The sequence below is a fragment of the Garra rufa genome, chromosome 8, assembly GCF_049309525.1.
Source record: "Garra rufa chromosome 8, GarRuf1.0, whole genome shotgun sequence".
Lineage (NCBI taxonomy): Eukaryota > Metazoa > Chordata > Actinopteri > Cypriniformes > Cyprinidae > Garra > Garra rufa.
Genome location: NC_133368.1, coordinates 1,334,475 through 1,357,702, shown reverse-complemented (window position 1 = coordinate 1,357,702; position 23,228 = coordinate 1,334,475). Strand labels below are relative to the sequence as shown.

At 38.2% G+C, this 23,228-nt stretch overlaps 1 protein-coding gene across 1 annotated transcript in view; it reads left to right on the top strand.

The window, feature by feature from the left end:
• The first annotated feature begins 3,723 nt into the window (after positions 1-3,723).
• The window catches only part of map4k4 (mitogen-activated protein kinase kinase kinase kinase 4), a 58,378-nt gene continuing 38,873 nt past the window's right edge, over positions 3,724-23,228 (top strand). Inside the window, exons 1-2 of the mRNA XM_073845673.1 lie at positions 3,724-4,084; positions 4,341-4,406. Of these exons, the coding sequence (XP_073701774.1) occupies positions 4,028-4,084; positions 4,341-4,406 (123 nt within the window). The 5' untranslated portion in view covers positions 3,724-4,027. The remainder of the gene's footprint in view (positions 4,085-4,340; positions 4,407-23,228) is intronic.

The following is a 23,228-nucleotide window of genomic DNA, read 5'->3' as shown; positions in this document are numbered from 1 at the left end:
ACAAACTTGTTCTGCACATCAGAACTACATTCTTTGGTTTTACTTCTAGTGATGGATGATTAAGGGAATTTGGCTTTTGTGTTCCTCATATTTATGATCCTGTGGAACAGAAAGTCATGGCTGGACAATTGTAGCCACCCTGGTGTGCCAAAAGAAACTGTAATATTAATGTGAGTACACTTCAGAGATATTTTACTTAGACAAATTCCTAGGGGTGCCAATAATTGTGGCCAATGCAAACTAGAGAAAACTAGACTAGACACATTTTTTGAATAAAAGATCTAAAGGAGAAAAGTTGCAGATTTATTTTCACAGCCACTTTTGCTAATATTTACCAAAGGTGCCAATATTAGTGGAGGGCACTGTAAGGTACATATACAAAATATTATATTATTGTGTAATTACTATAGAATATATAATGACGCAGTTTACATCACCTTCATAAACTGAATAAAAACTGAAAAAAGCAAAAGCACATTGATGCTCATTCTAGTTTGACACTTGTATTTTATTGTAAAGAGATTTCGGTAACACTTTACAATAAGCTTCATTAGTTAAACATTAGTTAATGTACTAACTAACATGAACTAACCATGAGCAATACATTTGTTACTGTATTTACTGATCTATATTAACATTAGTTAACGGAAATACAGTTGTTCATTGCTCATGTTAGCTCACACTGCATGATTTTAATAATGCATTAGTAAATGTTGAAATTAACATTAACAAAGATTAATAAATGCTGTATAAGTGCAGTTCATTATTAGTTCATGTTAACGAATGTGGTTAACTAATGTTAACTAAAGAACCTTATTGTAAAGTGTTTCCGAGATTTCTGAGGCATATCCTGCACTCTGTCCCAGACGATGTGATCTGACACTCCTGTTAATTGACTTTCAGGTAAGTGATGATTTATGAACAAATGTTTCAAACACACTGAGATCAATCTAAGAATAAATCTAAGATCAATCTAAAAATCACTGTGTCAGCATCTACGGGTGCGGTGTTTATGCAAGTGGTACATGGTGAAAAAAATAGCCTTTAGGACAATATAACGTTGCAAACAAATGAATAATAATAAATGCGCTCAGGCAGTTTGCCGTGGCTTGCCTGGAACGCTACAAAGTCGTGGTTTGAAGTCGTGATTTACGAGCTCAAAAACCTGCCTGGGACGCAGCATAAGTGGGACACAGGATTTCTTAGAGAGAGAAAGGGCGTGGCCTCACAATGAAAGGAGACGTGACGTCAGCAGAGGTCACTCATTGTGTCCAAATGAAAAAGGAAAAAACAAACGTTGAGGATTTTTCCGCCTCATTTCAGAAGAGCAGCGCACACCACTGCTCTGCATGTAAACAATGCTTGTGTCACCATACTCTCTAGGATTCAGAGGAGACGAATGGTTGAATAAGGGTTTTTGTTTTTTTTTTGCGTACAGAAGTAGAATAGATAGAATTACGGTTGGTTGAACCACTGATGTCACACAGACTATTTAATGATGCCCTTACTACGTGATTCTGTGGACCCTTCAGGGTCAGAAAGCTCTCAGATTTCATCAAAAAATATCTTTTGTGTCCAGAGATGAACGAAAGCCTTACGGGTTTGGAACAACATATAGGAGGGTAATTAATGGCAAAAAAAAAAAATTATTTTTGGGTGAACTAACCGTTTAAAGGAACACTCCACTTTTTTTGGAAATAGGCTCATTCTCCAACTTGAGTTAATAAGTTGAGTTTTACCGTTTTGAAATCCATTCAGCCGTTCTCCTGTTCTGGCGATATCAGGCAGATATCAAGCAGGCAGAGTATTATCAGAAATGAGTTCCCAGCTAGTTTAGCATTTGCACATGTGCTGCGTGATATTACTGCTCCTGCTTCGGCCATATTACGGCAGCAAACTTCCTTGACTATTACGCCGGAATGGAAGTGCAGTTCCTAATCTTATCAGCCTAGAAAATCGCAGCTTTACATTTCCACCGGTCTTAGTACACGATATAACTACAGAAGAGTCAAGTTTTAAATAGGACAAATATGGAAACTCGTTAATCATTTTTGAACGTGATGCTATTGGTCTAATAGGATTCAATGATCTATGCTAAGCTATGCTAAAAGTGATATCGCCAGAACAGGAGAACGGCTGAATGGATTTCAAAACGGTAAAACTCAACTTATTAACTCAAGTTGGAGAATGAGCCTATTTCCAAAAAAAGTGGAGTGTTCCTTTAAAGCTGTGACAATAGAGTATATGAAGCACCCAACACTCCACACCTAATTTGTTTTGAGTTAATTAAGCAGTGTCTAGCCATCAATAGTGCACTTTTTCATACTGAACTTTAAGTGTAAACACACTATTGACATTATTTAGACTAATAACCAGCATAGTGCATAAGTATGTGAGCTGGGATGCACTTATAGTTTGAAAGAAATACTATGTGCCAGTTTTGATTGTTTATGTTGTTAAGGGTGTGTTCAGTGAAGCATTATAGCCATGCTTTACTGTAAATAAACGCACAGCTATTGACCAATCAGCATCAAGAAACATCTTTTTATAATGTATATTAATGAATTCATCTTTGTGTTTTTCACAATGTTTTTTTTGTTTTAATCAGTATAATGAGATAAAATATATCAATAAGGGTTAAATTTGGAGTTCGAATGAAACCAGATCTTTTTATAAAATCTTGGAGCCCATTTCTGGAATACTTTAAGGATGCAGGTTTTGGATAATTTTTTTTTTTTTGTCTGTTGTTCCTTATCTTTTTTTCCTCTGCTTGTTTAGATGATTATTTGTATGTTTATATTATTGTGATTATATGTTCATATGAATGTGGGCATTTAATATACCCACTTATTTGTGTATGTTTTATTTAATTTTTTCCCCCATTTTTTTGTTTTGTAATAATTTGATTGACAATTGTGCCTTGAGATGCTTGTGTATTATCTTGAAAAAAAAAAAAAAAAAAGATATCAATACGATATGATGTCCTACTTATTTAAAGGAGTATTTCAATTTCAGAGCAAATATTTACAGATAATGTACTCACCCCCTTGTCATCCAAGATGTTCATGTCTGTCTTTCTTCAGTCGTAAAGAAATGGTGTTTTTTTGAGGAAAACATGCCAGGATTTCTCTCCATATAATGGACTTCTATGGTGCCCCTGAGTTTGAACTTCCAAAATGGAGCTTCAAAGGGCTCTAAACGATCACAGACAAGTAAGAACGGTCTTATCCAGCAAAATATTTGGTTATTTTCTAAAAACATTTACAATTTATATACTTTTCAATCTCTACACTGAGTACACACAGAGCTAGACAAGATGAGCATTTGTGGTTAAAAAGTATATATATATATATATATATATATATATATATATATATATATATATAATGTTTTTAACACATCACAATCGTTTGGCTAGATAAGACCCTTTTCTCCCTCATCTGTGATCGTTTAGAGTCATTTGAAGCTGTATTTTGGAAGTTCAAACTCAGGGGCACCATAGAAGTCCATTATATGGAGAGAAATCCTGAAATGTTTTCCTCAAAAAACATAATTTCCTTACGACTGAAGAAAGAAAGACATGAACATCTTGGATGACAAGGGGCTGAGTACATTATCTGTAAATTTTTGTTCTGAAAGTGAACTACTCCTTTAAGTAAATGTTTTTGTATTACAGTAAATGCATTATTGTGATGTATATATATATATATATGTGTGTGTGTGTGTGTGTGTCATGTATTGTGTTTTTTGGAGTGTCTGCTCGAACAGAGTCCCACCCCTCTCTCTCTCTCTCTCTGCCCACTCCTCCGCCATGGACTGACCCAGACTCAGCTGCACTTCATCACCACCGCCATCATCATCATCATCGTCATCGCGAACAATAGAGCGACCGCTGCAGGGCCTGCGCTCTCTCTCAGGATTATCGACACAAATCTAACGATGATCAGCGGCGTCGAGCGCGCGCCACACGATTGAAACGGACGGGAATAAACACGGCATCGCTTTAGACTCGAACAATCGGTGAAAGATGGCGAACGACTCTCCTGCTAAGAGCCTGGTGGACATAGACCTCGCCTCTCTGCGCGTAAGTGCATCCTCTGGCCGCTCTTCTGCGGGTGTTCAGCGGTGTTTGGGGCTCGCTCGTGCGGTCAGGGCTGTGTCCGAGCTCCAGTGTGTATTGTCTCGGCGGCCCTTTGTCTGTTGGCCGCTCCTCTCGCGGAAAGCGGAAAATACAGCGAGCGGCTCAGCACTTTATCAGCACTCATAAACATTCAATACAACTCTCAGAGCATTGAAGTCTGTCTTATTAACCTCTATGATGGACATTTGTGTGATTTCAGGACCCTGCTGGCATTTTTGAGCTGGTGGAAGTGGTCGGCAATGGCACCTACGGACAAGTATACAAGGTCGGTGTCGTTTAACATCATAATGAACCTTACATCATCCTCAATGCTACTCCATTGTTGTTTTACACCAGAATAGCCGTTTGTATTAAACTATATTAGCGGTTTGATCAGAGACATTGAGCCCTGCTGATGGGTGTGATCTGCTGCGCATGCGCAGATGCACTCAATGCGACAAAAAACGACATTGATTATAAACTGGCTTTGAAGCAGCATCACGAGCAGTGTTTCACACACACATATAAACGAGTCCAGCTGTGTCATGGACATTACTACACTGCTGAGCCTGAAGACATGCTACTGTAATAGAGCTGTTTCTGTTCTGTTCTGACAGAGGTTCAGCCATGATTGTTAGCATCTATCTTTTAGCTCTTTTTTTTTTCTTAATCTGACTGCCAAAGGTTGGTTACGTTTTGATCTTGCACAATACTGAGTAAAGTGTTATAGATAATAAGCGGATATCAGTCATATCGCATGCATTTTTCCCTACGGATGCTCCTCATTAGAGTCATTATGGGCCTCAGCCTGATATGAAGCTGCCGCTTGAAGAAAGAAGTGCACTGATGGTGATTTTGTTCAGAAAAACCTACATCACTGCTTTCATTCTTACAGTTTGAAGTCGCCACAGAGTCATTCTTCTCTTTCTGAATCATTTAGTTAATTCGATTTAACCATAGTGCTGTCGGTGCCCAGCTTTAAAGTGATAGTTTGCCCAAAAATGAACAGTTTGCCATCATTTACTCTCCCGCATATCGTGCCAGAAGCGTAAGACTTTGACTTTATTTAGAGCTTTTATTGAAGCCTCAAAGATTTCTATCCATTGAAAGTCCGTGCAATCAAAATGGTCAAGCTTCAAAAAGTACATATGTGACCCTGGACTCAATAAATAAGCTTTCTATTGATATATTGTTTGTTAAAATAGGACAATATTTGGCTGAGATACATCTGTTTGAAAATCTGGAATCTGAGGGTGCAAATAAATCAAAATATTGAGAAAATCACCTTTAAAGTTGTCCAAATTAAGCTCTTAACGATGCATATTACTAATCAAAAATTACATTTTGATATGTTTATAGTAGGAATTTTACAAAATATCTTCATGGAACGTGGTCTTAATTTCCTAATGATTTTTGGCATAAAAGAAAAATCGATCATTTTGACCCATACAATGTATTTTTGGCTATTGCTACAAATATACCCCAGTGACTTAAGACTGGTTTTGTGCTCCAGGGTCACATATGCGATCATGGACCACAAAACCAGTCATAAGGGTCATAAAAGCTGGATAAATAAGCTTTCCATTGATGAATGGTTTGTTAGGATAAGACACTATTTGGTTGAAAAACAACTGTTTGAAAATCTGCAATCTGAGTGTGCAAAAACATCAAAATCTTGAGAAAATCGCCTTTGAAGTTGTGCAAATTAAGTTCTTGGCAATGCATATTGCTAATCAAAAATTAAGTTTTGATATATTTATGGTAGGAAGTTTACAAAATATCTTTATGAAACATGATCTTAATATCCTAATGATTTTTGGCATAAAGAAAAATAATTTTGACCCTCATCCATGTATGTGTTGTTGGCTATTGCTACAAATATACCCGTGTGACTTAAGACTACAACGTTTTGTGGTCCAGGATCACTTATAGACGTTGTCCGCTTGCTGTGATCAACACATGTAGTTTAGGCTTTTATTGACATACATGTAGCTGACGAAGCGTGATGAACAGGAACTGTGGCGTGTGGTTTAATGCATGAGAAGTGCTGAGGACTGTGTGACTGCTGCAGGTGTTCAACAGAAATGAAGAGAAGAGCTCTGGAGTCTGTCAGCCACAGAAACTCCCATCAGAGTTCAATTAAAACTGAAAATCAAACGCTCAGATGCGTTAGACTTCATTTCTTTAAAGCGTGACTCAAAGAGCTGGTGCTCTGTTTACTAGGTGTAGTGTACTGTAACTACTCTATGCCATCTATATGTTTTAGTTTGTTTTGAACCATAGTATGTACTGTTGTTGTCTCATGACTTCATCATGTTCAGCATGAGCGCCCCCAGCTATCATCTCACAAATGCATTAGTTTACGTTAAAACAGCGAATTGACTTTCAGCGGTCGGATCCAATCATGACTCGAGAGAAGGAGATGGTAATAATTGCGTCTGACGCTACTGTGCTTCACTGGATTTTACAGCAGGAAGAGCAGAGACACGTCATCCCATAATGCACCACACTCGCCACAGCCACACATTAGCTTGAGAGCGAACACAGAGACATGATGGGACAGAGGTGTGGTCCTGAGAGAGCAGACAGTAATAGATTGGGTCAAACGCAGCAGCGCTGCTCTGGGACAGACCGCAGATATTCAGAGAGATTTCAAATGCATGCAAGACTTTTGGGCCTGAAATAACGAGGGATGTAACTATATCAAAACCTCACTGTGTGATAATATCTCAATATGACGTCCGCAATACAATATTTATTGTGATAAAAAAAAAAAAAAGACAAATGAAGACTTGGAAAAAAATGAAAAAGTTTTATATGGTAAAGTTAAATTCTTCTGTCTAATGCACAATGAAAGATCACAATTAAAGGAGTAGTCCACTTTCAGAACGAGAATTTGCAGATAATGTAGGCACCCCCTCGTCATCCAAGATGTTCATGACTTTTTTTCTTCAGTCGTAAAGAATGGTGTTTTTTTTTTTTGAGGAAAACATGTCAGGATTTCTCTCCATATAATGGACTTCTATGGTGCCCCTGAGTTTGAACTTCCAAAATGCAGCTTTAAATGGCTCTAAACCATCACAGCTGAGCAAAAAAAGAGTCTTATCTAGTGAAACGATGGGTTATTTTCTTAAAGAAATTACAATTTATACAAATTTTAACCTTAAATTTGCATCTTGTCTAGCTCAACAAGACAAGAGTTTGAGATTAAAATGTATTTAAGTTGTAAATGTTTTTTGAAAATAACCAATCATTTTGCTAGAAAAGACCATTCTTCTTCAGTTGGGATCATTTAGAGTCTTTTGAAGCTGCATTTTGGAAGTTCAAACTCGGGGCACCATAGAAGTCCATTATATGGAGAGAAATCCTGACATGTTTTCCTCAAAAAACACCATTTCTTTACGACTGAAGAAAGAAAGACATGAACATCTCGGATGACAAGGGGGTGAGTACACTATCTGCAAATTCTTGTTCTGAAAGTGAACTGCTCCTTTAAGAGCTCCAACCCATGTTCTTAACTAAGAAAATTTGGGAATTGACTTGTACCTGAGTTTTAAAGGGGACTCAGCCCTCGTTTTATTTGTGGTTTTCTGTCTCTGACGCTACAGTAGGCAAATTACAGTACTTCTTTCTTAGTTTCTACACTTGAAAGAGGTGTTTTGAACTTGGACTGCAGTAACGTCACCCATTTAAACCACTCGCTGTCAGCAACTCATACTGCACTTCTAAACTTTCATTTTGATGGAAAACTCCAGCTTTAAGCGAAAGCAGGCTCACAAAAACACATCTCACTACAAATCTAGTGAAATGCTGTAATCATCTGGCGTGAAGCATAGCTGGTGGCCACTGCGTTCCCAGCAGATGCAATAAAGGAATTCACTGCGTTCATTCACTGTGAACAGAGCCGTTCTGAGGCGGGAAAAACACCGGATCATGAGCTGATCGCCTGAATGAAGTGCCTGCTTTGCTTTGAAACGACTTGATGAAGGGATTAAGATGTACTGGGCTTTCGGTTTTACTTTGTTCAAAGACCTTTTATGTTAGAATAAGAAGTTTAAATATATTTTAGAAATTATTGTCACGTGACCACGATAATATCAAGACAGTTTTGCTATCAGAATGTCACAAAATTGAAAACACCCTTACATCCCTAGAAATGATCTGACGTGTTTAGCTTCTGTCACCTAATGGCTTTCTATGTGTGTGTTTCAGTGTGTGTCCACTTTTGTCCTGCTGTTTGTAATGAGTTTTTAGTTGTTATTTTATTACTGCCTGTTCACACGAGAGTGTTTGCTTTAGTCAGGCTAGTATCAGTTTTGTCTGGGATGTTAATGTTGGCATCTTAACAAGCTTACATCTAGATAGAACTGAGATGTCCATTGTGATGGTGAACTGAATTGCTGATGTTGTCCAGCTCTAGCCTGTGTTTATCTTTCAGAGCCCTTGAGAAAGCAGCAGTCGTGACCTATAGTGACATCTTCACTGACACTGACGGACAAAATCTGAATCTTGGGCATATCTGACTCAAACACAGTTTCATTTCTCCAGGCAAAAGCCACAGAATCAGATTTAAAAATCAATCCATGCCACATTCAGAAGTGGTACAAATGAAGATTATTGTGGTCCACACTCTCAGATTGTAGTTCAGGTGGTTTTCCTGTGTGTGTGTGTGTGTGTGAGTGTGTGTGTGTGTGTGTGTGTGTGTGTGTGTGTGTGTGTGTGTGTGTGTGTGTGTGTGTGTGTGTGTGTGTGTGTGTGTGTGTGTGTGTGTGTGTGTGTGTGTGTGTGTGAGTGTGTGAGTGTGTGTGTGTGTGTGTGTGTGTGTGTGTGTGTGTGTGTGTGTTCACCCGTTTGCAGCGGGGGCCGATATAGGAGAAATGTTGGGTGTCCTCATCCTGATATCATAAGGGAGCAATTCCTCCCATTCAGACCTGAGATTCTCGCACCGTTTTCCTCATGTCAGTGTGATCAGCAGGATGAGAGGCCATGAACCAAAGGAAGTGGTTATCTGCTGGTTCTGATGAGCGGTAGTCATTTGGGAGCACTAAGGGACTGTTTCCACCTGTTCACATGCGTTTTCTCTGATCGGATGGCTATATGATTGTGAAAAGATCAGGTGTAAATGATCACTCAAAGCAGATCCAGATGTGATCTGGGACACATTCCAGATGAAACTGGACAAATGTCAATGCATCTGGTTGTTGAAACCACATATGTCGATTTTACTCCTCCTAAAGTATTAAAATAATTAATGTGTTCTATAGACTTCATGACATGTTATAGTCAGATTTGACAGCGCTAATGCAATATACATATGTGTTCACGCTTGTTGACGTGAACTCTGTTAAACTTGTGTTTAGTTGGTACAGAAAAATGCTTCCTTCCGATGCATAAAACGTCCTGTGTTCCTTTTGGCAAATGAATGACGCTGCATTTTGATTCACTTCCATAACTATGTTTCATCATTGTATTTTTATAACCATTCAACTTTGGGTAAAACAAAGTGCTCATCCCTGGCACTTTTTACTCAGCCATAACTGTACAACGACTGAACAACAATAGAGAAGTTAAAGGGTTAGTTCACCCAAAAATGAAAATTAGCCCATTATTTACTCACCCTCCAGGCATCCTAGGATATGACTTTCAGATGAAAACAACCAGAGATATATTAAAAATTATCCTGGCACTCCCAAGCTCTATCACGGAAATGGGTGGGTGTTTCTGTTCATCAGTCCAAAACAAGTCCAATAAAGTGCATCCATCTATAATAAGAAATAAGAAGTGCCTCAAATGGCTCTGGGGTGTGAATAAATGCCTCCTGTAGTGAATCCATGCATTTTTGTAAGAAAAATATCCATATTTACACCATATTAGTCACTTTAATCTAGCTTGCGCCAACAGTTGTACACAGAAGCAGCTCCGCGCAGAGGATTTCGATATAAGCCAAGAGGAGACTTTGCTTCCTTTGCTCCTGTAAACAAACGTTGGTTTTCAGGAGACTCCTTGGCGCATACGCGAAGCCAACGTCCGACGTCATCCTCCCAGAATGGCTTTCATGTACAACAGTTTGCGCAAGCTAGATTAAAGTGATTATTATGTTTTAAATATGGATGTTTTTCTTCCAAAAACGCATGGATTTGCTACAGAAGACCTTTATTCACCCCCGGAGCCATTTGAGGCACTTTTTACTATGGATAGTTGCACTTTATTGGACTTGTTTTGGACTGATAAACAGAAATACTCACCCATTGCCACGATAGAGCTTGGGAGAGCCAGGATAATTTTTTAAATATAGCTCTGATTGCATTCGTCTGAAAGAAGGAAGTCATATGCACCCAGGATGCCTGGAGGGTGAGTAAATAATGGGCTAATTTTCATTTGTGGGTGAACTAACCATTTAATTTAGCTGGTTACTGCGTTTATAAATTCAGTAATGTTCTTCAACATTAGATATATTGGTTGGCCATTTTCAGAAGAGAGTGGACACACTATGAATATTTATTGTTGGGCATATGGGTTTATTAGTCTTTTTTTTGCAGTATACTGGAGCCAACCCTGAGAAGTCCAGAATATTCCACTGCTTTCTGGATAAAACAAACGACTAAATCTGAAGTGTTTTAGAATCCAGAGGAGTCTGTTTTACGTGCAAATTACTCTGAATTTACTTGTATATTGATGCAAGTTTCAGGAACGAGGCCCATTAAGTGACCAGGTGTAAACAGGCGCTCAAGGTTTTATGTGTTCATAGTTGCCCTAAAGGCATGTCAGTTCCTGAAAGGTGTGCTGAAGCGTGGGCTGCTCTGCATTAGTGAGTTCTCTGGAGGATTGAGAGCCGAATCATCTGAAGAGCCTCCTGCAGTGTAAACAGCACTGGAAATCTGGAGTGGACACGCTGTGTCGCCTGTTAAGGGCTAGTGCTCTGGATCACCTCCTCTAATCTAATATCATGTGCGACTGTACACAAAACAGAACGTGATGCGCACAGGACAGATTTAAACATGAGAGGGGGAAAACAATTGATCGTTTTGTCGTGCGCTTCCAGTCAAAAGTTTGTGAACAGTAGGATTTTTAATGTTTTTTAAAGAAGTCTCTCCTGCTCACCAAGCCTGCATTTATTTGATCCAAACTACAGTAAAGAAACGACACAATTTAGAAATAATAAGTGGTTTTCTAGTTGAATAGATTTTCAATTTTAATTTATTTCGGTGATCTCAAAGCAGATCTTTTTCAGCATCATTACTACAGTCTTTAGTGTCCCATGATCCTTCAGAAATCATTCTAATATGATGCTTTGCTGCTCAAGAAACATTTATTATTGTTATGTTGAAAACAGCTGGCTAGAATGTTTTTTCAGGTTTCTTTGATGAAGAGAAAATAATCTTTTGTAACATTATAAATGTCTTTATCATCACTTTTGATCAATTTAAAGCATCCTTGCTAAATAAAAGTATTAATTTCTATCATTTCTTCCCCCCAAAAAATAAAGCTTTTTTTTGGCATAGTGCAGGGGTTCTCAACTTTGGCCATTTCCATCCATTTTCCTGAGTTTAGCTCCAACTTTGATCAAACTCACCTGCCTGGAAATTACTAGCAAAGCCACTAGAAGGTAATCCTGATACCATTAGACAAAAAAAGCGTAACGGTTAAAGCTAATGCTTCTGATCTGGCAGTATGTGGAAAAGAAGACAGCTTTATAGAGGAAACGGCTTATCATTGAATAAATCGACAGCCTATCTGCTAATCTTCAACATGTTTTACACTAAACAATAGGCTACTTTTGGATTGAACTATATTTAGAGTTTACCATGCTGTTTCATAAGAGACAGATGGGATTCAGCTTAATGCACTTCTCATTCATTTCTATGGTATCCATAAACGGCGACTGAGTGTTGTCAAAGACTGTAGAATACTCAAGACATGTCACTGGTATAGTTTTGAATGGGGAAAATGCAATGTCATTATGGCCGTGAAGCCCCACCTTCTTAATGAAGGAGCTTGTGTGCACTGGCTGATTTAGCCTAAAAATAAGCTTTTTTTAACGCTATTGAAGGACAAGGAACCATATTTATGAGGCAGTTTTTAGATTTCATTGGTGATTTCAAATAAGAAATTTGGTGAGGAAAACTTTGATTCCCCATTCAAAGAGATTGCGTTTCAAAGATGGCCGCCAAGTGACATGAGTTGCGTGAACACTTTGGTGTTGTGCAACTCTGAAATCAGTGACGTCAAGGCTGTAATGTGATTGGTTATTTAGGGACACGTGATCCAAGTTAGCCGTTAGACTTTCTCCAATAGTATACAGACCCTCTCATCTCCCTATAATAATGCTGCATTCAGGTCCTCCTGGGACGTTAGTACTTACGAGTTGACAAGTCTTCAATACAACATCACTTTGGTCGGAACAAGATGGTGATTTACCTTTTCTACAGAAAATTAAAAAAAAAATTTTTTAAACTGCATCTACAAAATGACAAATAAAGAATGTGCATCATTGTGTTTTAGCTGTTTTCTGTTTTTGTTCAGTTTAAGAAGGTGATGTAAACTGAACAAAATAATGATTTTATTCATTTCAGTACATTTACCACCGTGTATTTATTGTCTTTGGCTGCGTCCATTGCATCTGACACGTTTGTTTCACTGACTCGGAAACTCTGGGCTTAAAGACAATTTTGAGTTTCCCACTCGTATCCGACATGACTTGAACACACCATAAGACAATCTCTGTTTCTAGTGGTCCTGAAGACCTCGATTAACTTGTTGAGGTGTGTTTGATTAGGGTTGGAGCTAAACTCGTGGGCCAGAGTTGAGAACCACTGGTATAGTGTATTATGTTACAACAGCTTTTTATTTTATGTGATGCTTGGATCATGTTGGATATTTCTATTCATCAAAGAATCCTAAAAAAAATGTACTCATCTGTTTTAAATATACTGATGATGATAATAATATTAAATGTTTTTGAGCATCAAAGCATCATATTAGAATGATTTCTGAAGGATCATGTGACACTGGAGACTGGAGTAATGATGCTGAAAATTCAGCTTTGAAACCACAGGAATAAATTACATTTTAAAATATATTCAAATAGAGAGCAGTTATTTTAAATATTAAAATTTTGATTTTTTTTTTTTCTGTACTTGGGATCGATTAAATGCAAGTTTTGGTTTGGTTTTCTTTTAAAAAAACATTAAAAATCTTACTGTTCAGAATCTTTTGACTGGTCGTGTACATGTGTTTGCAGTGCTCTGGCAAACCACAGTAGAGACAGAAGCAGTGATTCACAGTAATGAACTCACACATTTCACAACAGTTACACTCATTTGTAACGAGAAGCTTTGAAGTGAGAGTCCACCCAACAACAAACACAATTCTGTCATCATTTGCTCTCCCTCAAGTTGGTCCAAACCTGCAGGTGTATCTTGGCAAACATACGACAACCACTGGCTTCCATAGTGTTTTCTTTCTATGCTGTGAAAGTCAGTGGCTCCCGTCAACTGTTTGGTCACGAGCGTTCTTCAGAATATCATCTTTTGTGCACTGCAAAAAATAAAGAGTTGAGAAAACGTAAAAAAAAATAAGACAACTTGAGAATTTAAGTTCTCTCAACACTAGTATTTTAGTTGTTCTCAGTAACGATACCTCGTTTAACCAATCTACATTTGTTCATGCAATGCTGATTGTCTTATTTTGCCAACAGAAACATTATTATCTGAAACAACAATTTCTCCCATTGAGGGAATTTATTTTTTTCTGTTTTCTGGATTTAAAAAGTGTGTAAAAAGTCACCACGTGATCTATTTTGTGTTCATTTGCAAAATGACAAACAGTGATTATAGTTGTAGGAACCTAATGGATGCTTTAGTCTAACATGCAGACAACATTCCCCCAGTTTGACAGATACAGTTTAAGCCTAGTCTAGACTAAAACGTAAGTCTGAGCTGTTTCAACTGAAATACAATTGCACTGATTGATTGAAAATATACCAGTGCCTTTGTTTTGTCTTAAGATGCACACCAGTAATGTTTTTTTTTCTAAGCACCTTTATAAAAATGACTTAAAAGTCCTAATTGAACTATGGCCTAATCCTGGCTTAGTCTAAGCCCTGTCTGTGAAACCGGGCCGTAGTCTTTGTTTGTAAAACATCTTACACGACTAAGATATCCAGAAAATGGATATAAGTGTAGGCCTCAAAGCTATAACAAAACTAACAATATGAAACTCTTTGTTCAGTCAAACCGTGTTTGACTAGTTGGGACAACATTTGGGGTAATTGTGTTGGTCTGACAGGAGTTTTTATGTAGTTTTAAGAAAATAATATTTTTTTAGTATTTACCCAGCAAACAGAACGTTCCCATATGGTTCCCATTTGGTTATTTGTTTTGGGAACCCAATGAGAACATTCCCAGAACATTTCCATTTGGTTATTTTTAGTAGTCATAACCATGTAAACTAATTAAAACTTTGCAGATGACTCTGATTATTCTAATGCTGAAATGTATATTTATATTTTATCATAAACTATTTTTTGCAAAATTTCACTTCCGAAATAAGCTTTTAATAAAGTATAGACATCAAAGTGGTGTAATCGCGTTATAACGGTTATATAATTCCAATTATATAGCTAAAAATAAGACAAGGTTGAGCGTAGTCTGACAATCAGATCATAAACACTGGGTTTAATAAACTAATCGAAGAGAAAGTGATGTTGACCGAGACGGGAAGCACGTCATTGTTAGTTCAGTGGTAAGAAACGGATGTAATGTTATCCTAGTTAAACTTAAATAAATGTTATTCATATTAATGTCTGTAAAATAAAATACGTATTTTTAAAAAAGTCATTGTTTTTATGTTGCTTAAATAAACATAAACTCAGGGTTATTATATGGTACTTCTAATAGTAACGAATAAGAAATCTAACATAGTAAAGGATAATTCAGTCCTTCTTCTGTGCCGTTTACTCCGGGATGACGTACAGAAACCTTCAGAGAACTTTCAGGGAACCTTCTAGGAACATAAATAAAGTTTTCCCTATTGGTTAGCCAGGAAAGTTTTCTTAACGTAAATAGAACGTTCCCCTAACCTAAAGGCATCATTCTATTTACTTTAACATTAACGTTCCTGGCTAACCAATTGGAAACGTCCTGGGAACCAAAAACTAACGTTCCCAGAACGTTCTAGAAACCAAAAATTGTTAGCTGGGTGAGACTCAAAATGTTTTGTAAAGTGGAAAATACGCAGTTGCATTATTGTACAGTGTGTTAAACAGAAGAAATACACAGACAGGGCTGAAAAGGGCTGTAGTTTTATACTGAAATATCAATAATATTCATAATTCTTTTTAAATAATGACAAATAAAAAAATCACTTAATTGTTAAACTATACTCAAAAGATGTCATGGCTGAAGCTCTGCCAGTCCTTGTATACTATAATTCTGTATTAAAAAGATTGAAATATTAGCATAATTTCTTGAATTGGCTCCAGAGAGGGGTTGAGCTGATAAAACAGTGCTCTAGTTCATTTCCTCTTGTGTTTGGTGACATGTTGTCATTTAACTTTTATGCCATAAAAGCTGCATTCATACCAGGATGAATCTGAAAAAGCATGAAAAGGCAGCAGCCGTCTTATGTGTTTTCTTTCTTCATCCTGAATGCACTATTCTTTATTAGAAGAAGCTTGATGTCCCATCACATCCACTGCTGTATGAGAGGAGGCCTGCGGACACGCTCTGCACACGCAAAATGGAGCTCTCGCTCGCTCACTCTCTCTCTCTCTCTCTCTCTCTCTCTCTAACCCATGTTCGCTCATCCTCATCTTAAAGAGACAGTTCAGACAAAAATGTAAATTGTGATACACAGATGAAATATCTCTCAGAACATGGTCATTCAGGTTTGGAGTGGCACTGGGAATAAATAATGGCAGATGTGTGTTTGGACAGATGATGAGATGTGAAGGTGTTGCTGTTCGTCCAGCAGGATTGTGAACAATGGCTTCTTGTGGAGCTGCTCATGTCAGCAGCGAACATCTGCCCTCTGACTAAACGCACTGTGTTTTCTCTCCAGTGTGTGTCTGGACTGTTTTCCTTTGTGTCGGCCAATCAGGCGTCAGTTTTAGGTCACGTGTCCAGATCCGCTGCAGACACACACATGCAGCTCTAGGTGGCGCTGAAACACTGAAACCTGATTAAACGTCCAGCATGGATGTGAACACTGAACACATGACTACATGTGAAACGCTCTCTTTAGTCCATTAGCACTCCTCAGTGTCAATCTTTCAGAAGTGAAAGCCAACATGAACGTGAAAGCTCTTCCTCAGGTTATTTGAGACGGACTGGATGCTGTTCTCTCTCCTGTAGTCAACAGAGCGTGATGCTGTGGTGTGTTTGAGTCCAGCACTGCTGTTGTGGCGTCTCATGTTAGATAGAAGCTCGTTCATGTATTATTATATATGATTCACAGCCCCCAGAGAGCTGCTGGTCATGTGACCTCAGCGTGAGGCTCTGATTGGCTGTGAGTGTGTAACCGGGCAGACTCGCACATGCAGCAGAGCACAACTCTCACAGACAGAGAGCCAACGCAAAACTGTCTGTAGAAACAGTCGAGTCTTACTCTGTATCTCTCATATGCCTGGCTCACATTAGTTCTGTTATTAGGTTGTCTGGAGAAATCCAACCTACTGATCTGCTGCTTAAGCTTTTTATTCTTCTTCTACTTAGACTACATTTCTGAATGCTGCTACTAGAGCTTTCAATCTAGAACCACCAAACTTGGTCCAGCTCTTCAGACTGATCTCACTTGGAGTGCTTTATCTTTTCAAACTGATCCAATTTATAGTTTTCATCAAATTGAAGATTAAAAATCAGAAAAATCCCATAGACTTACATTGAGGGAATGTTCAAACGAGCCAACACTATTCAAACTCCAACTGTCAAAATTCAAACTCCAACTGTCAAAATTCAAACTCCAACTGTCAAAATTCAAATTTAAACTGCCATTCTATCTAATATTTCTAATCTATTTAACTATCTTGCCTAGCCTAGCAACTACAATCATGCTAGTAGCTTGATAATCATGCTAGTAACATGCTTATCATATTAGAAACATGCTAGTAACTTGTCAGTCATGCTTATGTCATGCTAGTAACTTGTCAGTCATGCTAATGTCATGCAAGTAACTTGTCAGTCATGCTAATGACATGCTAGTAACTTGCTAATCATGCTAGCAACTTGTTGATCATGCTAGCAACTGGCTAATCCGGCTAGAAACTTGTTAATAACATGATAGTAACCTGCTAATCATGCTAGCAATTTGCTAATCATGCTAGAAACTTGTTAATGACATGCTAGTAACTTGCTTATCATGCTAGCAACTTGCTAATCCGGCTAGAAACTTGTTAATGACAAGCTAGTAACTTGCTTATCATGCTAGCAACTTGCAAATCATGCTAGAAACTTGTTAATGACATGCTAGTAACTTGCTAATCATGCTAGCAACTTGCTAATCATGTAGAAAGATGTTAATGACATGCTAGTAACTTGATAATCAAGATAGCAATTTGCTAATCATGTTAGAAACTTGTTAATGACATGCTAGTAAATTGTTAACCATGCTAGCAACTTGCTAATCATGCTAGAAAGATGTGAATGACATGCTAGTAACTTGCTAATCATGCTAGCAATTTGCTAATCATGCTAGAAACTTGTTAATGACATGCTAGTAACTTGCTTATAATGCTAGCAACTTGCTAATCTGGCTAGAAACTTGTTAATGACATGCTAGTAACTTGGTAATCATGCTAGCAGCTTGCTAATCATGTTAGAAAGATGTTAATGACATGCTAGTAACTTGCCAATCATGATAGCAATTTGCTAATCATGTTAGAAACTTGTTAATGACATGTTATTTACTTGCTAATCATGCTAGCAACTTGCTAATAATGCTAGTAACTTGCTAATCATGCTATAAACATATTAAACATGCTAGAAAAATATTAGAATCATGCTTACTACATTCTTATCATGCTAGCAACATGCTAATAATCTAATCTATCTATATAACGTTCGAAAACTTCAAGCTTTTACAGCTGCTTTAAACTTTCAAGCCAGGCTTTCTCAAGCCAACCTTTTTTATCCAGTTAGTTGTGATATTTAGTAAAGCTGATCATGTGCGCATGAGGAAAGCTCCTCTTCCCGGTCTGTGACAGAGAGCAGCACTTTCTTTACTCCGTTTCCTCACTCTTACTGCCACAACATCCCATAATGATAATCACGTCTCAATATCACGTCCTGATGATGAAATTCAGCTTGGAGATTCATATGTTCATATGTTCGTACGTCACACAGTTTCGTGTGAATGTGTAATGACAGAGATGTCTTGGATATGCAGCTTCAGAAAGAGCCTCTTACTGTCTTTTGAAGTTTGAGTTTTTATGGAATAGGGGCTTGAAAGGGACAGTTTGCCCAAAATGACAATCCTCCCTCATGTTGTTCTGTTTTGTGTTCTCATTTACTCACATAGCAAAAGAGAAGCTCCACAATAGTGTTTTTTTTTCACTATTGATTAATAATAGCAAAAGATCCGATCGTAATGCTCTTTATTTGAGCTTGTGAAGGTTCTGCAGGATGCTCTTGAGTTCGAATCTTTCTCAGAGTCTGAATCCGGCAAAATATACTCTAAGCAGATGAAACCCGCTGCTATGGTAACTGGCGTTTCCAGAACACGCTCTGAGCGGTTCACCAATCACAACGCACACACACTGAGCCAGCTAACCAATCAGAGCACAGTCAGTGTTTTCGGAAGGAGGTGAAACTCAACAGTGTTTGAGACAGACTGGAGAGAGAGCTGCAGCCATAATACAAAATATGTGAAAATACTGTCATTCTGGGACACTCAGGAATGGAGACTATCCTAGCACACACCAAAACCACACCAAGACTTCATTGGACCCCTTTAAATTAGGGTTTTATTGATGAGTGATGTGAGAGCCATCGAGGTCCGTTCTGACGACTCATGTTTGGGTCAACTGACCTTTCAAGATGCCATGATATAGCCTGATACAACAGCAAACAGTGGAGTACAGTTGTAGTTCCTGAGGGTAAACTGGGGCTGAATGTTGAGTTAGGGACAGCTGGGGGATAAGGCTAGCGGAGCACTGTGTAGAAGACATTTGAGGCGGTGAAGCTGTGGTTATGGGGTTGGTTTATGGTGGTGCTGTGAATGGAGGAGAGATTTGAAGTATTTCCACTTCTACACAGCCTTATGACATTGTGTACAAATGAAATGCTTTTGCTGCTCTTTTAAATCTTCAAATACTTGAACTAAGGTTGCAGCCTATGATTATCTAACTAGTAACTGATTATTTAACTACTTTTTCCTGTAAGAGTGGGTGTGGCCATTTTATGAGTCAGGCTTCTGGTGTCATGCATCCAGCTATTTTTAGCTGTACAAAACGGCTCATTTGGCTGCTTGATATTGCAAATTGGTGTGTCTTACCATATTATTTTAAAGTATTATCTTATTTTGAACACACTGGCTTAGAGCTGCACAATTAATCGTTAAAAGATCTTGATCTCGATTCGACCCCCCTCACGATCTTAATCCAGCATTTATACGATTCAGCCAATTATATTTGATTTATATTTGGCAAAACTTTTGCTGGCCTAATTACTGCACAGACTGCTGTGAGCTGATGCAGTGACAGGTTTGCCGTTCTCTCCTACATTACATAACCATTTAAACCTCATCTTCAGCGCACATTCTGTCAGATGCAATTCATGGCGCCTCTGTCTCAATGTGCTGTTCAACGCGGCATTCATTCACATCAGATGATCATTCAGCGGCAGAGATCCACTCACAGGGGCATAATTTCCACTGGGGACACTTTTCAAAATCCCGTTGGTGTCCACCCACTTTCAAATGGTTTTGTTAAAGTAATCTCTTATACTGTAGAATGGACGTTCAGCGCCGTCGAGAGTTTCGCGCGGTCGTTAAAACGAAACCGAAAGTAAAACCCGGACGCGCTTTCAAAAGCAATTTTAATACTCCACGTTTAGAGAACGACTCCCCAATGCGCTCAAATTAAGCTACATGAAATATCTAGGCTGTTATTAGTATGTGGGCTATAAGTTGTTTAGTTGTGTAGATAGCTCTGTATCATATGCTTGGAAAGTTCGGTCTCTATTAGCACTTTGAATATTGAAGGAGAACTTTGATGGTGCCAGATTTATGGACCGGCAGAACAATGGATCCATATATGAGCATGACGATCCATTAACCCCTCAACTGTTACTGCCATTTCTGAACAGAGACGTGAAAATGAAGAATTGAATCTTAAATCTTTATAATTCATGGACAAGAACGTTTAGTAATATGATTTTGATGTACCATGTTAATGCAATGTCTGATTTTAAAATGGCATTCCAAAGGATGAATTTAGAAATGGTAAGTTTTCATCTGATATATCATTTCTTAGTATTTCTAATGTGTAATAGGGGAAAAGGCAACAAGAAAGTCTGTTTGTGAAAAAGGTCAGAACTCCTGTTATGAAGGAGATTTTTGAGGTGCACTCTTGTCATAAATGAATCTATGAAACTCTTGTCGTAAATAATTTTCCTACATAATTTGTAACACAAAAAAATATCAGTTCTGTCATCATTTAACCACCCTCGATTTTTTTTGAGAATAAAACTTATTTTGAAGAGTGTGGCTAACCAAACAGTGGTTGGTCTCCAGTTACATCCATAGTGTTTGGTTTATTTTCCTCCACTATCAGAGTCAGTGGGAACCAGCTATTGTACTGTTATCCACATTCTCCAAAGTGTATTCTTCTGTGTTTAGCACAAGAAAAACAAATAGAGATTTGGTAAAAAAGAGATGAGTCATTTTTGGGTGAACTGTCTCTTTAAGAGCTGCACGCATCTAATAAATCTACAGCCGTGCATCCCTTTTTCTCGTGAAGGAGTTGTTCACTTTCAGAACCAGAATTTGCAGATAATGTACTCAACCCCTTGTCATCCGAGATGTTCATGTCTTTCTTTCTTTCAGTCATAAAGAAATTGTGTTTTTGAGGAAAACATTTCAGGATTTCTCTCCATATAATGGACTTCAATGGTGGCCCTGAGTTTGAACTTCCAAAATGCAGCTTTGAATGGCTCTAAATGATCACAGCTGAGGAAGAAGGGTCTTATCTAGAGAACTAGACAAGATGAGCATTTGAGGTTAAAAAGTCTATAAATTGTAAACGTTTTTAGAAAATAACCAATCGTTTCTAGATAACACTAGATAAGACTCTTCTCCCTCGGCTGTGATCGTTTAGAGCCCTTTAAAGCTGCATTTTGGAAGTTCAAACTCAGGGCCACCATAGAAGTCCATTATATGGAGAGAAATCCTCAAAAGTGTTCCTCCAAAAACATAATTTCCTTACGACTGAAGAAAGAAAGACATGAACATCTTGGATGACAAGGGGCATTTTTGTTCTGAAAGTGAACTACACCTTTAATTGTTTGCTTTGACTGTAGACATAACCGTCTGTGTTCATATGTAATCGTTGTGTGTTTTCGACAGTATTAGCGAATCAGACGCCAAAGATAGCTTACTCCAGTAATCAGGTGCTGTTTGCAGGCGTTTAGCATGCGCTATAGGTTTACACGCTCATGAAGAGCATGCCAGAACAGCGCACGGACAAAATAATGTTATTTAACCGGCAAGGCTTTAAAGCACATGCAAATAATGTAATAAGTTGTGCAGTATATTGAGACAAAGGCACACTGTAGCTCAATACTAGCATATTTATCTAAAAGCAGATCGTGGAGGTATTTTAATCGTCCACAGTCAAAAGTTGTCATCACCCAGAGGCGTATTTGCTCATTGAGGAATAAGGTGGATGGCCTTAGTAATCCTGAATCCATTGATGAGCTTGTTCAGGTGTTTTGACTGGGGTTGGAGCGGCTCTCTGGGACCAATAATTGATGAAGGCCAGTTGAATTGACTGTGAATGCTGACTGAATGTGGGATTGTCTTCTTCCATAAGCATCAGTGCTTTTGTGCTGCTGCTGTTGTATTTGACATTTATACTCTCACCTCGCTATCTTCCATCTCATGGACTCTGCTGGCTCAGACGTGCGTTGGGTTTAGTCAAAGTCAAAAGTTTGATGGTCTGTCCATTTTAAATGGTCCTTGTCCACTTCCAGATTAGTGCAGATCAGCCCTTACTTTCTAGCATCAGTTTCCTGTTTACATTTAGTGCTTTGGGTATTAGAAAAGTGCAGAATGAATCAAAAGTATTAGGGATGCACCGAATGTTCGGCAACTGAAATTAGTGAATAAGCAAAAAGGCTGAATAAATCTCAGCAAACAATGATGTGACGCCATCAAACAGAGGCGCGCACTAATGCAGCTGGTTACTTTCTGGTTATGTAGTGGCTTCCCTTTTCCCCATTTGAAGAAACATTCTGGGCTCTTGGGTTTTGATGCCAAAAGAGACTTTATTGTCAGAGACAACAAGGCTGAGAGGACTCTGCAGAGCAATCTCCCGAACCCTTGTTCGTATCCTCTTTTCTACAGTTTTCTTCTAGGCCTGTTCTATACATTTCATACATATGGCCATGGAAAGAGGCCTTCTCTTGGTTAGTGATTAGTTCACATTTTGACCAATAAAACCCCTCAACAGTTACTGTATGACGACTGAAATCATCCGTTAGTCAATAATCTCCAGAACGTTCTGTTGTCTAATACACCAGACACCAATTGTGTTTATTCTGACAGCAGCTCCTTAGCCAGGGTTCAAAGCCCAAAGATGACAATCATTCACAAATCTGCTGCTGCCAGCAAACAGTAGGACTGAGCTCTTCTTGCGGGTTTACCACTAAACAAAAGACAACATTCAGAAATGAAAGTATTGGCATTTTACTGTTGTTCTGTCAAATAAAATAAAAAACTAAGACAAAAATAATGATAGCAATCATTCCAACAGCTCTATTAATTACATAATTACATTAATTGCATTTATTTGCACATTAAAACACATGCCTGATTCAAGAAGGGGCTCTTAAAAACGGCCAACGAATATCGTTTTACCAACTTATTAATTTTAAGGTCATTTGTGGTTGATGGT